The sequence below is a fragment of the Callorhinchus milii genome, unplaced genomic scaffold (assembly GCF_018977255.1).
Source record: "Callorhinchus milii isolate IMCB2004 unplaced genomic scaffold, IMCB_Cmil_1.0 Scaffold3, whole genome shotgun sequence".
NCBI classification, from domain to species: Eukaryota; Metazoa; Chordata; class Chondrichthyes; order Chimaeriformes; family Callorhinchidae; genus Callorhinchus; species Callorhinchus milii.
The window spans coordinates 66,907,846-66,924,665 of NW_024704744.1; the positions used below are offsets into that span (position 1 = coordinate 66,907,846).

The 16,820-nt window shown below is 35.6% G+C and overlaps 1 protein-coding gene across 1 annotated transcript in view; it reads right to left on the reverse strand.

Moving 5' to 3' along the window:
- The window catches only part of afdna (afadin, adherens junction formation factor a), an 81,440-nt gene that overhangs the window by 19,815 nt on the left and 44,805 nt on the right, over nucleotides 1-16,820 (reverse strand). Inside the window, 12 exon segments of the mRNA XM_042333709.1 lie at nucleotides 3,361-3,447; nucleotides 4,409-4,512; nucleotides 5,701-5,899; nucleotides 7,000-7,143; nucleotides 7,809-8,074; nucleotides 9,091-9,185; nucleotides 9,893-10,038; nucleotides 10,415-10,435; nucleotides 12,465-12,670; nucleotides 13,140-13,201; nucleotides 14,783-14,898; nucleotides 16,432-16,513. Coding sequence (XP_042189643.1) covers nucleotides 3,361-3,447; nucleotides 4,409-4,512; nucleotides 5,701-5,899; nucleotides 7,000-7,143; nucleotides 7,809-8,074; nucleotides 9,091-9,185; nucleotides 9,893-10,038; nucleotides 10,415-10,435; nucleotides 12,465-12,670; nucleotides 13,140-13,201; nucleotides 14,783-14,898; nucleotides 16,432-16,513 — 1,528 coding nt within the window.

The window sequence follows — 16,820 nt, forward strand, 5'->3', positions numbered from 1 at the left end:
AGTAGTATGCTCAAAGGTTTCCACCATGGTTGGGATTGTTCACTTATTGAACAGTTTTCTGCTGACATTATCAGTCACTTCATTCCGGAAGCACTACACAGTATGCTACCAATAGAAACCACAAATGTCAAGGATATGCCACTACTAAGAATCAAGAATAGAAAGCAAGTTTGCTCAAAAAATGTATTCTGGCAAGTATTTTAACTAGTGTCAACAAGCCAAAAAAACTAATTGCTGCAGAATGATCACAAAAGACTTTTGTAAAAGTGAAACTTAAGTACAAAATGCTTTGTTAATATACAGACAGTAAACCCTTAGCCATGTCAGTGCACAAAACATACAGTCACTGCAGTTTTACAATATATTCTGTGAAGTGCGTCGGGTTGTCCTGACATAAGTGACTATACCAAATGTAAGGATTATTATTATTATTTTTAGTAACAAATGGTCTCTGGAACAGGTAACAGCCAATTCAGGTATTCAAACTTAGGTATAGAATTTAATGCAGTCTTACTGTCTTAACAATCAGAAACTATGTGGATCAACTCTGTTCTATTCAGTATTAGTGGAGTCTGCAGCTCAGTTGTTAAAGCACTCGCCTCGCAAACGAGAGACCTAGGTTTGATGCCCGGCAGGGTGAAACGTTGGGCAAGTGTATGTTCCTTACTCCACACACACGCCTTTGTTTACCTAGCAGTAAGTAGAAATCCAGTTGTTAATCGATTGGCGGATCTGTGTTTGGATACTTAAGCATAATAATGGGTTTCTATTAGTCTGAAAATAATTCTTGGGTTTTAGTATCTAGCTCAAAAATCCTCAACTTATTTGAACAGGTTTTAAAATTAGTTTGGTTCACATGGTGGACGGGACATACACACAAAAGAGGAAAATGAGCATTCCTGGAAATTTTTATTAAAAATATTAATTTGTTAATACTGAAACAGATGTAGATATGGAAAATGCTATACATTTGCAACCACATGTACTCCACATGAAATATTAAACAGACACAGAATAATTATATAGCATTATAATGTCTGCTTAGCTGCCAGCTGCATGAACATACACTGAAAATTAGTTATGCATCAGTCTTGGATAAAAGTTCTAAAGAACAAACAGGCCAAGAAATAGTGCTGACTTCATTCAACATTTATTCATCTGTTAATTTAAAAAAAATTAAAATGTAAGCATAGCTAACCACCTTTGCATGATTTAATCAATTCCATAAGTAACCACTTCAAGGTTTTTTAGAATAAGCTTAGACGGTCTAACTTTTGCAATTTCACATTTGCGCAACCACTGAACAAACAGATCTGAATTTTTTATTCATCAGTTTTGCCAATTAACCGCCACTGTTCTCTCCGAGTACTAAAGGAAAATCCAAATCAGAAATTAAAAAATGTATTTACGAGGCTGGCTAGACTCTGTTAGAACCAAAGAAGCTACACTGATTCATTATACGTTTTTCAAGCAGTTATGAATTTTGAAAATAAAGGACCTAATCCTGCTCATGCTAAACCTTTCCAAATTATGGTTTTAATCATTCACCTCCAAAGATAGCTCAAACACAATTTCTGAAAAGAGTGACTATTATCTTAAATATAAACTTATTCGCGGTTACTCAAAATCGTTTTTTCAATTTCAACAAACCAACAAGTAATTAAACAGTGAAAGTTCAACTACATATAATCAGAACTTTAAACAATAACATTCTAAACTCGCTATAAATTGAAGGACTTCAAACTTACTTACCACAGGTTCTGCTTTGCCAACAACAGAGAACCACATTTTGGATTCCTAAAACGACTGTTCTTACAAAGAAAGACTGAACAACACTTATTCAAAGCTCCTCTGGACATCAGAAAGCTGTATGCGTGCTGCCAGGACACCGATCAAGATAATTCCTTGGCTAGATGCAACACACCACCATATGGTATTTATCAGGACTGTCCATAAAATATCCCATATTTAGACTATTAGGTAATCGCTCAACACTGCTGAATATACTTTAACTCCCTCTACGGATTCTTAAAGCACTGATACAACGATAGTGTTTCTAAAGCATAAAAATGGCAGCAATCAAGACTGCAGATTCTGAATTATGGGCAATGGCTTTTGACCTAGGTTTTACAAAAACAAACTGCTGCTTCCATTCTCCCAATACTTATTTGGTTAGATTTAATTGCCCAGTTTATAAGTCCCTTTGAGAACAGTTACATATTTTTAAACTTCTAGAGTGCTACCGGATAGATAGAAAGCATCGTTGTTACCAAAATGGCAGAGAGGATTGCTGAAAATCTACATATGGGAAGTAACAGTCTACTGGTTGGAACTGCACTTGGTTTAGTTTTGAAGTATATGGTTGAACCAATCAAAACGCTATGTTCTCAATACTCATTGAACTGTCAAAGGCACATTTGTTAATCATTTAATCCTTCTTTAAACATTAACATAAAGTAGAGTTTCTGTTCTATAAAAGCACAAGATAACTTCTGGATTACGTCAGCAGGGTTCAAAGGTAATCAATAACATGATTCAAAGTTTGTGTAAATCATCGCAGACAATAAACATGGATTGTAAATAAAGTGCTGGATAAATTATCAATACAACCATTGTACAGACAACATTATGACCACTGGGGAATATGCAACAAATGACTTCTATGCAAAAGATGTGTTTAATAGCATGCAAGATATACTAATTAAATTAAACTGAGTAAAGTTTAATGCGGTACACAAACATGCATTTATTTACAATGCTAGACATTAAATGGAAATATTTCCTTTGGCCAGAAATCAAAAACTCTTACAAAACCGTAGAATTTTACAGCACAGACGACCATTCAGTCCTTCATGTGCTCTGTATTTTGGGAAGGAGCAATGCATTCAGTTCCACTTACCTGTCTTTCTCCTATACCTCTGCAAATTATGCCTATTTAGATATCTATCCAATTCCCTCTTGAAACCTAACATGGATCCTGCCTTGACCACTGCATCAGGCAGGGCATTCCATATCATAAGGACATTGTCAAAAAAATCATCTCAATCATCCCTTTACTCCCATGTAAATTAATTTGTGTTGACACCCAGATAGAACTCCAGACACAGGATGAACGGAGTACTGTACAGCATCAGAACGACTTTGGAGAACCCAATCTAACCGATTTGGCATTATGGTCCAGGAACCTGTTTACCTTTATTGTAAATGCCTTACTCTTTCCCTACGCTCGCAAGATGCTTTTAAGTCACACTTGTACTGCCTAGCTTTGCTGCTCCTTAGGAAGCTGAAACTAAAGCTATTCCATTACAACTCAGCTCAATCTTCCTCTGCATCCTGTTTTATATAAAATTGTTATCTTACCTTAGCAGCTACAATACTCAGGCCCATCCCATTCTGCTTCTTTAGTGTCACTGTAATTACTTCTGGTTCTTTACGATTAAGATCAGTCTGGGGAAGAATAAGGACAAAGAAGCATTTACTATTTGTTTAAAAAAAGTATACAATTCGTTTCATATTCCAATAACAAAAAATAGTAAGTCAGATTTTGCATTTACAACAACTTGCATTTATATAGAGCTGTTCATGCAGGGTATGCTGTAGTTTTATAACAGCAAGCAATGACAGTTCAATGTTTAGAATCACTTTAACAACCTAAAAACTGTACAAACAGTATTCAACAAATGAAAATTCACTTTTATTCCTAATTCCAAAAAGAAAATAGAACTGAACCTTTTACTCCTTTAAATAATGGCATCCCATCCAAACTGAAACAATTAATTGGTTTCCTTGTAAACGTGATATTTAAACTAAATCCACTCATTTAGAAATCATATTCAACATTCTGAAGTCATAGACATCAGTTGCAAAAAAAAAATGAAAAACTAAAATCACTGACAAGGGCGATGTAAATGTTTTTTTTAAAAAAATCAGTACATTCAAAAGAACAAGCTCAACGTAACTAATGCAGTCAATGTAAAAGTTCAGGTGAACAAAGGACATGGAATACATGATACATAGTCTGTGATCTTTTCAAAAGATTGAAATTTCACCAGCTGGCTTATTGATTTCACCCACAAAGCTTGATGAAAAATGAATAATTGAACTGGAAAGTACGTTGCAATTAGATGTGAAAGGTTAATGTTTTCAATGAACCATGAAAAAGTGAAAGCAACAGAAAACAGGTTTGTTTAATGTGTAATGCCAGTGTAACCTCTGAACTTTTAAGGTGACGTCTTCAACGATCAATAAAAAAATAAGCCTTATCCATTTTATTCTTGTAGCTCTTCCCTGAATATTGAATAAGTATCCTTTGCCTTATGGCTTTGTTCAGTTTCCTGCTCAAGGGGAGTTTTCATTAATGTATTTTAAAGATGTGAAATGCACAGGACAATTTCTGGAGCCAACCTACCAGCTCAGTGTTTTCAGGTGGAAAATGGACATCATAATCAGCACTTTCAAAGTAAATTGTCCAGGTTCCTGGTGATCGTGGATGAGGCGTTAGCCTACAGAAGCCTGCAGGGGAAAGAAATATTCGCAATTTCAAACAATTGGTTAGGTTCAAACAATTGCTTAATAAGAGCTCTGAGATGGTATCCTGCATGAAGGGTACTATATAAATACAAGTTGAAAATGACTGTAAATTTCTTAGGAGCGTACAAATGAGCATTTCTGTGCATTTATATCTTAAAATTGCCAACAAGCATCCTATAAAGCAAAAAAACTACATTAATAATAGTAATCCTTGCATTTGATATAGCACTTTTCACGTCTTCTTGATGTCTCGAAGTGCTTCACAGAATATACTGTAAAGTGAATTAACTGTATATTTGTGGGTGAAACGCGACAGCCAGTTGCGCACAGCAATGTCCCACAAACAGTCGTGGATTGAAAATGACCAATTTATTATTTTGTTTGAGGGATTATTATCAGTCGTGTGGAATAAGGAAACTTGCCCAAGGTTTCGCCCTGCCTGGAATTGAACCCAGGTCTCTCACTTGCAAAGCGAGTGCTCCAACCACTGAGCTACAGGACTCCACAAGGTTTTCAGAGCAAGATTGGTTCAGATGAAGAAGGCTCTTTAGCCCATTTGATCTCATCTTTCCAGAATACCACACCCATTAACATCAGCACAGCATCAAGCTGTTTTTTTTAAATAGTGTCTTGGCCTAACCACCCTTCTTGGCAACCTCTTCCAGTTTTTGGTTTCTGGCGCCTGTCCTGAAATTGCTCTTGTAAACCTTCCACTTTGCTATTGATTGCTGAAGAATTTCTAAATGCTCCTTTCAAAATCCAAGCCGATGGGAACACTAGTTATTATACAAGCTGTTTGATACAATGGGTAAACATGGGCATAAACCTCATGTTGAACACTAAGTGTCTTGGGATAATATTTTTAGAAACAAGCAAAAGATTTTGAGCACATGTTAAAAACTCACTTATAAAATGGTGAGTATTTGTACAAATTGAGGTGCCGAGTCAGTGCTTCTCACATTTACATGTATTTCCAATATTTCTAATAGAGTAGATAGAATTTGGCAAATTAGGTGAAAATTCGAGGGAGTTTAGTTACTGAAATGCCATATTTAATGGCATGAATATCAATGGGTTCATACCAGTGTTCTGTAACGTGCAACACAATGCTATTCTGCTAAAAACATTCTATTATTATCACTGTAAAAAGTGCAAGGCAATTAAAAGCACCTCTCTGGTTAAGTGGATCCAAAAATTCCTGTAGGCCATTTGGAATGTTTCTGACAACATCACAAGAATATCCATCTTCAGGCAATAGGAAAGGTAGTTGTAAATCAGGATCCTCTTCCAATCGCACATCTCTACCATCACTACGAGCCAGCTCATCAGCTGTGCTCTCTGCCAAAGCTACAACATTTTCAATCAACTCCTGAAAGAGAACAACATTACAAATGGTCAGTATATAAAGAGCATGAAATGGGAGGATTCCTTGCAGTTATAGAGTCCTTTGAGTTACAGCAGATTATTCAAACCCTGCGACTTGCTATCAACAAAATAGCTGGTAAGAAATTGAGAGAACACAAATCATATGGTTTTAAAGAGTTTTGGCATTTTTCTACAAAAAAATAGAAAAAAAAAGAAACACCATCCTCACCAATATCTTCTGGCCAAATCATTGGAAGCACCTGGAAGCAGATCGCCTGCTTAAATTGGGAGATGTGCATGGCTTGGGGAAACTCGAAGAAAGCAAATTTGTATCTTCTACTGAAGCATTTTTAATAGCTACAAATCTTAAATTATTTCACATTGAACATACGCTGCTCATCAACTGGTTCATCATGAATCACTGTTTTGGTTACCTAGAAATAAGTTGTTGGAGATATATATATATATATATTTATACCTATATATGTATAGGTATGAACAAGCCTGTAAACTTTATTTAGCAAGACTTTAGTTTAAATGCCAAAACAAAAAGTCATCATCAAAATCCTTTTAACTGGCTGCATTGTCAACTCTAAGGATAGCAACTTTTTTAAAAAAAATGCAACTAAAACTATTATATTTTGTAATTACAAGCTGATTGGGTTTGTCAAAATATTCTCATGTAAGAATTTTTTCTTGATCCAACATCATGACAAAGAATGTTGATAATGTTTCTGAGACAAAGTGAACATTATCTATAGTCTGATGAATGCATTTCAATAGCTGGGCCACGATTTTAGTGAACAAAAATGGTATGGCGTTCATGCTGCTGCTGACTTGCTCCAATACAAAATTACATTTGTACAGCGCCTATCATGTCGGGAGGACTTTCCAAAGGTGCTAGACAGTCAGGGATTTGGACCCGAGCCAATTGATATAGTACTGTGATGTATTTCAGCCAGTGTTCTCTTATTGCAATCTAAATATATAAATTCACAACTTTGTGATTCAGAGACTACCAATTTAGCCAAGGTGACATAATTACACACATTACACCCTCATGTGTACATAAAATGTAAATTAATTTTTAATGGGTTTGAATACCTGAGGGATGTAAGGTTCATCCTGTGCACAATGGTAACTTTGCAGCAGTGCTTGCAGTTGTAGTGAGTTCAGCTTAAAGCAAGTGTTGCTGATGCTTGTAATATCTTCTGCTAAGTACTTATCCATGGTTAGTAATGTCGTTGCCTAAAATGGAAACAAATTAAAACATCTTTGCAGTTAAAACTACATTAGCTTTACCACCAAAGTTATGATCAATCGGGTTTGATCACAGTTTTTTTTAATGCTATCACAATGCAAAATCTTCCAACACTATGACAATTTGTATAGGTAAATTATTTTCCAGTATTAAAACAGACAATTTTACTTTCGCTTCCACCACACTAATATTACAGATCTTAAGGAGCATTCTGGAAGGCCACTTCAGAGGTGGCGATATGGTTCTTTTCCAGGGTTTGGTAGCTTGGGATTGGCTCTCAAGTCTGTCAGAGTTACTCACTTTTGTTGAAGTAAAAAGAGCTGCTCCACATAACGCCTCTTAACAATAGGTTGTTAAGAGTCGTCAGTGGGAGGAGGAATGCTCTGTCCATCTCCAAAATCCAGGATACTTATTTCCAATGAGAGCCAAGTCAACTTTCATCTCTTAAAAATATGAACTACAGCTTCAACCAGTTCCTCTTGTATTTCTACAAATTACCTAGAGCACGTATCCTGTGTTAACTCAATCCATGGGGATGTAAAATGGGCAAAATAATTTCAGAATACATCAGGCAAAGTGTTTATTTGATGTGGCATTAAAATATCACTCCTCTAAATTGAAATATTATTCATTCAACAATATGATAACCCACCTGCACAATTCTGCTAAGATGACAGTCTGCAGCTAGTTCCAAGCCCTGTTTCTCAGCCCAGGTTTCAATGTGCCCAAGGTGTTGTCGGATGATCGCACCCCAATAATGAGAACACAGGCCTGAGTCTGTCTCAGTGACCAGTTTGTTGAATAACCACATATTGATGAAATGAAAGAGCTGAGAGAATAGTTGGATAGTGAGAGCGGCATTTACACGACATCGACGCAGCAAAGACATTGCTCCCGTCAGCGTGTGCAAGACATCATCTGGAAAATATAAAGTTGGATTTTATGTTAAACATTCTTTTAAAATATCCAGATTGGAGGCTTTGTCCGAAGCGCAAATATTTAAAACCTTGAGTGTGTTTGATTTCCATTGTACACATCCTGTGCTTTGTAAAAGCAGTTGCAGTTCACTCCATTAAAAATACAGCAAAACATAATTGCAAATTCTCTAAGTATTGTGCTTAAGCTTGTGTAAATATAAAATTCTACTTTTTTTTTAAAACAAAAAACAAAAGTGACCAGGAAACCAAAAAGAAGCTCCCTTCTCCTTTCGAGCAGTTCCATGCTCCTGATAACATTGGTCATTCACAGGCAAATGAGACCTTGATTTAATGTCTCATTTGAAGGATGCCACCCTCCAATAATGAAGCACAATCCCCAGCACTGCATTGGAGTCTCAACCTATACTATACAATTAAATTCTTGATGTGGGAACTTAAAGAAATACAGTAAAATTGACAAGTCATATCATTCCCAAGGACAACAGATATGATTTATACAATGTCCGAGTGGCAAGCAAATTGCATAAATCATATAAAATCCGATTTAATCAATAATCTACACTGCGCATGAGTAATTCAATGCAGCTAATAAGTGCACATGTGGTAGCTCACCACCGCAGCCACTAAGTGTGCGTGCGGAGACGGGTCAAGACTACGATACGCCACAATTCAATGCGCTTTGACCCATCGCCGCATCTGCACTTAGCAGCAAGCATTGGAATCACAGGAAATGAAATTCTTCTGCACACGCAGCGTCGGATCAAGACTACCATTCAACGCAGCCTGGTAATCAATATGAGAAGTGGAAAGAAATCTTAGTGGTTTCGATCGGAAACTGAATGAGACTCGTATAAATGTACCACTTAGGCAATTTTATGCTTTATAAAAATAAGACTTATGCTAATTTTACTGTATATAATGATGCAAGATGTAAAAGGACAATTTATCAAAATTTACTACATAAAGTTGGTAATCAGTTAAATGTAAGTTTCAGACCTATTTTGTGTCTTTGTGGGTTTGCCTCCTCAGGATCTTCAAGGAATGCTGGCATATAGTTGTTGAGATCTGACTGTAGACAGTGAACTAAAAATCTGAAAAACAGCACATTCAGGAGTATGAATTTAAATTATTGATTGAATTGAAATAATTCTTTGTCTGAAATGTATACATCAGATTGCTCAATATATATAGACATTTTTAAAGAAGCATTAAAGATAAATCCTATTCACATTCAAACTATTTTAAGTATTTTCTTATAAAAAGATACTTGAGGAGAATAATCATTCCGTTTCAGCATTTCTTATTGACCATCATGCATTTACTTAGAGAAGCTGGTCTCAAATGAATCAAAATCTTAAAATTTGGATATTAGGATACTCAGCACAACAAAACACATCACTAATTACAAACCAAATCTATAATGTATTGAATATTAGTACTATTCCTGGACAATTTTAGAAATAGTTAAGGTATGCAAATGGAAATAAATTCTTGAAAGCTCTATTTTAATGAATAAAACTACTCATATGGCAGGTCGCCTGAATGTAGCAGAGTACATTTAGCACACAGAGGTGGGAATGTCTCATGTTCACTGGGGTATGAATACTCCCAAAGTTAAGATATTTGATTGAAATTACAGATTTGTAAGAAGTTGATAGATGGAGGATCCCTATCAGCATATGTTCTCACAGGGCCACCCTTTATTAAACCACTGTTCTGAATGTCTTCCTAAAATTAAGCACCACTGGAAAGCCATTAAAGAAATATCAGATATATCCAGGGAAATTCATTTTCATACTTGAAAGCCATTTGCACTAAATGGGCCAAGACATCTTGTGCATCCAGACTGATCCGACTAAGATCTCGGTCTTGTTTGACGAAGTTGAGAAGTTCTGATGCGTTTGCCATCCAGAAGGCAAGTGCACCTGCAATATTCTTCTGCTTCTGCAATGATCAAAACAATTAACGTCACTCTTGTTTTTTTTCCTCTCTCACCTACAATCAAAGCATGACCAGGTTTAAATGTAACCCCTAACCGCCAGGCAATGTTAAAGAAGGCTGACAAAAGAACAGGGCCACAGACATCAAGCAAAAGAACTTGGGCTGAATCTGTACATCACCACAGAGAAGTGCATTAAGCAAATACACATGAAATGCCAACACAGTTGTGCAGTCAAGTTTTAGTGCTGCATGTTCCAATCGCTAAATGAGTGTTATGTACCATTCAGTCCAGCCACTGAATTGTTGTTTCTGATATGGAGAAGCATGAGAAACTGAGCTAAGCTGACTGCTGGAATCAATTCCCAGCAACATGTCCTACCTGTTCATACTGTGCTACATCCTGCAGAAAAGGGAACAGGAATCAAGCAAAATAGAGAAAAAAAATGTTTTAACAATCACGATGTATACAAATAATGATTAACAATGCAAAACACTGCAATAAAATTAAATTTCATTATGAAAACTGAATAAACAACTCAAAACAAATCTTCACTTGTTATGGTTTAGAAACAATGTGTGAATATTAACTTTGAATGCAGTTTCCTATACCTGTAAAGGGATGGGAGGGGAGCAGCAAGTTTGTCACACAACTACAAAACTACAAAACAGAAATGTAAAGTAACTATTCAACACAGACCTTTAAAGCTGTCAAATTGATTGTTGAGATGTATAGGCGCATAAGTTTGTCTATTTTTGAATGTGGGAACATAGTTATGAAGTTGTCACTCAAGAATATCAGATACTTGTTTACTTGATCATATTTACATGCAATAGGTGCGCAAAGGCAGTAATAGAATAATAAATAATTGTATGTAACATAATCTAAACAGAATGTGAAATTCCTTTTGCTACCAAGTGCAACAGCACTAATGTGTAAAAACTGTAAATTAGAATTTTCGCATTACACTTAGTAGTTCAACCAAGATGTCAAAAAGAATCTAGCTTCAGCCTCTGAAAAGTAGAGCAACTACTAGCAATGCAGAAATGCTATCTGAGAAAATGTCCTTAAAATTCTAGTGCAGAAATTTAAGCATCAAAATTAAACAGAAATTCTTAAGGATACATCTTTGAAAATTCTGCATAGAATAGAATGGACTACAGTATTCCTTATTATGTGAAACATTGGTTGTAAAATATGTAACTATAAGGACAAAATTGGAAATTTGTTATACACAGGTTGCATACAATCTCAATTAAAGCTAAAATGACGCCAGAGATCAAATAAATATGTAGATATCAACTTAAGGAATCAGAATTTAGATTTTGTTTCATTTGAAGTTACCATGTAAAATGTGCTTAAACGGGTTACATTAAACATGGAGCCATGGTAAATTATGCAGAGCAATGTAAAGCACTGGCATAACTATTCTGAGTCCCAACTTCACTAATAATGGTACTTAAATGCATAAAGCTTGTATCACAAAAAAAAACTTGTAAATATTCCTCCAATGCATTCATGATCAAGTTACTACCCAGTGTAGCATTAAGAAATGCAGGCTCACTGGTTTATTGCTTGTGCATACTAGTTGGTTGATCTCAGCCAGTGAAACCTGAACTATGAAAAGAGAAGAAAATGAGGAGAGAAAAATTTTATCTAAGGTTTTTTGCTAATTGCTAACTAGTTATCCTGTTGGAAAAAGTACATGCATGGACATAAATCATCTAGGCTCACACAAGAATGACCACTTGGGTCAGATATGAGGGTAGTAGGTACTCATGCAACCACCATACATCCAGCAAAAATACCCAGCACCTTCAAGAGTGAAGGAGTGGATACAGAAAACTGGAAAAAAAATTTCAAATGAGTTATTTTTTCTAGCTCTGTTAAAAATAAATGCATCTAAAAATTTTAATTTCCCAAGGTTGTTAAGATCTTAAAATAAGTAATTGTACATTAAAGTTGTCTTAAAAACATATATTTGTGTTGATACTGCTTTCCCAATTAGAGATCTTTCATCTACCATTTGTATTCAAAATATATTTAATGAGTGATGTAAAAAACATGGTGTGGTATCATGAAAGCTGATGTTTACCCTTAAAGTACCACCACAAAATCACATTTTTGCTTACTTGTTACAAATTCAGTAGTTGCCACAGTAACACCACTACCACTTAAATAGGTTTGAGATTTACTTGCCTATTGCTGAATACTAAATTGAGTCTCTGGAAAGAAATAATCCTTTCAAAAACAAGTGTAGAATTCTAAAACCTGCAAATGACGTATTTTTTAGTGATTAAGCCATCGTAACAGTATTGTAACTTTTAGTAACAGATTCATCAGCATTAATCGTTAACCCAACTTTAGTGAATGTATATAAAAATGTTATAATCAGTTCAAGCATCTCTGGTAATTATGCTTTAAAACTCACCTGAATAACTCCTTCCATCATGCTAACCATCTTGTTAACTATTGCAATAACTTTATGCATGCGTTCAGAAGGACTCATGTCAGGCCGGTATTGGTTGGACAGGACATACCGACATGTCATATAGAGCACATATGTGGGAGATAGCTTGAAATGAACAGTTGAACTATTAGTATAGTTAACAACAGCAGAAAGAAAGGCATCTTCAGCTGTAAAAGACAAAACAGTTTTAGTTACAATCATATCTGAGAAGTTAGCTATTTAAAGAAGACTTAATACTATACTTGGTATTAACTCAGCAAAAACCCATGGTTTGAGACGACGGGATATAATCGAAAAGTTACATATCTGTACAGGCATTTCTAGTAACATTCATTTTAAAGTTGAACAAGCTACATAGTCCAGTAAGAAAGATTATCTACTGCTCAAATGGTGCATTACAGTATTAATAAAATTGTTCAAACAGTTATATTTAAGATTTTAAATATATACAAGGTAAAACAAGTTTTTACATCACAAGGTAACAGGCTTCCATGACTTAATACTAGTCAATGTTGTACAATGGCAGGTCAGCTTACATTAACTCCAGTGATATTGCTTTAAGCCTATAAGTGCATGGGCACAAATCCAAATTTTCCTTCCAAATCCCACAATATTGGAATCTACAGTATTACTTACAACTTTCGCGGAACTCTATAGTTGCTGGCAGAGTCAGCTCATGACCTTGTGCATCTTGTGGTCTGTAGACAGAAAGAGGATTTTCAATAAACCAAATAAAATAGGCAGAGTTTATCCCACTGTCAACTGATGCCGACCTCTCCAGTGCTTGTATTGATGAAGACTTGCAAAGCATTTTAGCATAGCACAAATTACTCTCAATTTATTGACTGACTTAAGTTCTGCTATGATTAAAACAACTTAATTTTTAATAGCACCAAGCTCCAAACTACGAACTGTTTCAGGCTCAAAATGGTTTCAGACCTCCTGCATTTACTCAGAGGTTTCTCATGGAATGGAATACTGAACATAAAACCAGCTCTACTTTGAATTATTGATATGTCCGTGCTTTCATTCCGATCAATTACTTTGCACATTGCCTTTTTTGTGAGTTGCATCTGCTACTAAATACAACTTTAACATGGTTCTTCAATACCTGTAATACTACAAATAAATGATTATCAGTTTACACTTCAAAAAGACTGTTAAAGCTACTGGACAATCATTGACATTTGATACTCATTTCAAAGGCTCAAATACTATGAACAACATTGAATACACTAACAATGAAAATATTTTTAATTAAAATAGAATATTTAAGTGTCAGCATTACTCAGTGGTAGCACTCTCGCCTCTGAGTTCAAACCCCACATCAGGATCTGGAATCAAGATGACACTCCAATGCAGTGCTGGGGGTGTGTTGCATTGATGGAGATGCCATCCTTTGGATAAGATGTTAATCTGAGGTCCCTTCTGCCTGTTCATGTGATGTTAAAGATCCTATGGCACTATTCGAAAAGAGAAGGGAGTTTCTCCCTGTGTTCTGGTCAACAATCTCCAAAATAAAATTGGCCACGCACTTCATAGCTGTTTGTGGGATACTGCAGTGCTAAACTGGCTGCTGCGATTTGCCCACAAAATAAAGTCAATTCACTTTACAGCCTATTCTGTGAAGCACTTTGAGACATCTCGACGACTTGGTAAGGTGCTATATCAAATGCAAGGATTATTATTTTACTGCTCAGGATTTTATATTGACTGAATACCAGTTTTACTAAAGCATCTTCTTTAAAATGCAAACTCACATACTCATAAGATAATCGTGAAGTCAGACTACTAAATGTAATGCACCAGAAACATCAATCTCTATGAACTGAATACCAGACTTTTCAGTCACATTCAGATCCCAATTTAAAAAGGAGGCAAAGTCTTTGAGAAACCACACTTGGTTGAAGCATCTTGCCATAAAATATTTAATGACCACTGAACTGGCATGTGGGATTTTGGTTTAGCATCATATCAAAAGGATATCTGTGACAATGCAGAAATCTCCCCAGCTCTGCACTGAAGTATCAGTCAAGAGTGAGTTCAAAGTCAGTCATATTCAATAGTTTTCAGTCTAAATTCAGAGCCAGCTTCATAAACCATCAAACATTGTAGATTTTCAAAACTGTTTTACATGGATGAGTGGAGAGAAAATTACCTTACACCTGAAGTGCAATAAGGCAACATTGTCAATGGAATTTCTCCACCAGAACAATCCATAAAAATCTTAAAACAAGCAGCTATTAACAATTCTATTGCACTTAAAATTTGTTCCTCACCTGATTTCCTGTTTGTAGTAGTCCGGTTTCTCCACTCTGACGCTTGGTTTCACCACGTTACGTTCACTTGAACTGGAACTTGATGTAGTGTGCTCACTATCCAACCTATCTGAACTCTAAAGGAAAACAAAACATTGGCAGGAGTCAAGGTTGGGGAAACAAATGTTAGATTTCATACCTTTAAGAAATTTGCAACTCGTTTCTTTTTGGTCAAGCCATTTTTTTCCCCATATACACATCGCAATAATCAAATCTCTTACATAAAATGTACATACTGTAATTATACTCTTGGCACAAATGAACAAAGTCATCTTTGGTTTGCATTACAAGACTCGAAATTATAGTCCGAGCACCCATATATAGCTTAGTGAGTGTAAAATGGTAAATCACTGATCTTGCGGAGAGAAGATTAAAGTTTAGTGAACCAAGAAAGCAGTCGGGATTTTATCGCCCATATGTAATCTGTGACATTTCAACAAATTCTCAGAAGTCGTAGTCTCTCATCAGGAAGAAATTATCATCCCACACATCCAAGAGCTCATTTTGCTCTCAATTCAGGGCGAAATAAACTGCCTTTAATTTGGGGAGCAAACTATGAACTTCAAGGGATATTATAGATGCAGCATCTTTATTCAAGCTATCAGATGTTAATGGCCCTCCAAGGGAAAAAACAGCAAATCTAGGATTGGAGATGGATTGCATCAAATTTATGCTGGGGGAAAAAAAAGAGACTATTTTGCAGCTTTTTCTGGGTCTGTCTACTTCCTTGCATCAGAATCTTGTTAAGAGCAGGAAAGATCATTCATTCCTGCTTTATTAGCGTGAACTCATGATATGCAAAGATGTTCTAGAATATTAACACTGTCATTACAGTTTACAGCAAAATCCGGTGAAGCAGTTTGAGATGTCCACCGATGTGCAACAACTTACATTTATATAGCACATTTAACATGGGATAGCATCTCGGAGCGCTTAGGCACTAAATCAAATGTAAGGATTTTTTATTATTTTTGGCTTTTCAAGTTTTGTGGTGCTGGTTATAACTCTCAAGGGTTGCTACATCATTGTGCTGAAATAAAAACTTCTTGCATCAGCTAACACTATTTTTTTCCCAAGACCATAACAATGTGGAATTCTTTACCTCTTCAATACAATCTAAAGCTTTTAAAGCACACATCTTGAGTTACCCAAATACTACTTGGCTGATTTTTTTAATATAAATGGTGGCACAACACTATGAACTGCAATTTTTCACCAGGTTTTGAATAATTCTTTAGTTTTGTCTTCAGTCTGGAACATTACAAGGCTATTTTCAACACCTGAGCAAAAAGGGATTCTTTTTTGTCATGGAAATTTGAAATGGAAAAACAGAGGAGACTAAATATGACGTGTAAAAAAGAAGTCTGAAGTTTACCTTTAAGTTCAATTCTGAATGGAATCATAGCATAATTCTCACACTCAGGTTTACAGACCAGAACGGTTTGTACCATTCTGAACAGGGACATTGGGGCATTTACTACTCCAGCAAGAGAATTTATTTTGTTTCCATTCTACTTGTGCAGTAAATATGACTATACTACCAGTAAGTTTCCATTGCAAAATTATAAAATGTCTTATATCCAAGGGAGAATCCCACAAAACTTTAATACCTTGCTTATAGGTAAACCTGTAACGCTGTGAATGTCTCCATCAAGATCGAACGTAGTTTCCTGGACACTACGGGAACCCTGTCTGGAGACACAAATTGTTCAATTTATTTATAAAATTATGTAGAAAACATTTAATAAAAATTCCTTGAATTCAAATTTCCTTGAACTCCTGGCACATGCCTCTACTTTGTCAAATAGGCAGGTGCTATGCATTCCACATTTGCTCCATTTAGTTTAATAATTGATTAATATTAAAAGAATCCATGATTCTTGTAGCATGCAAATTTGAAAGAGAAATTAGTTTCTCCTGGTATTCTGGACAATAAACTTCAAGTTCAATTAGTCATTCAACTTCTGGCGATTTGGGCGATATCTCTGTGCACAAATTT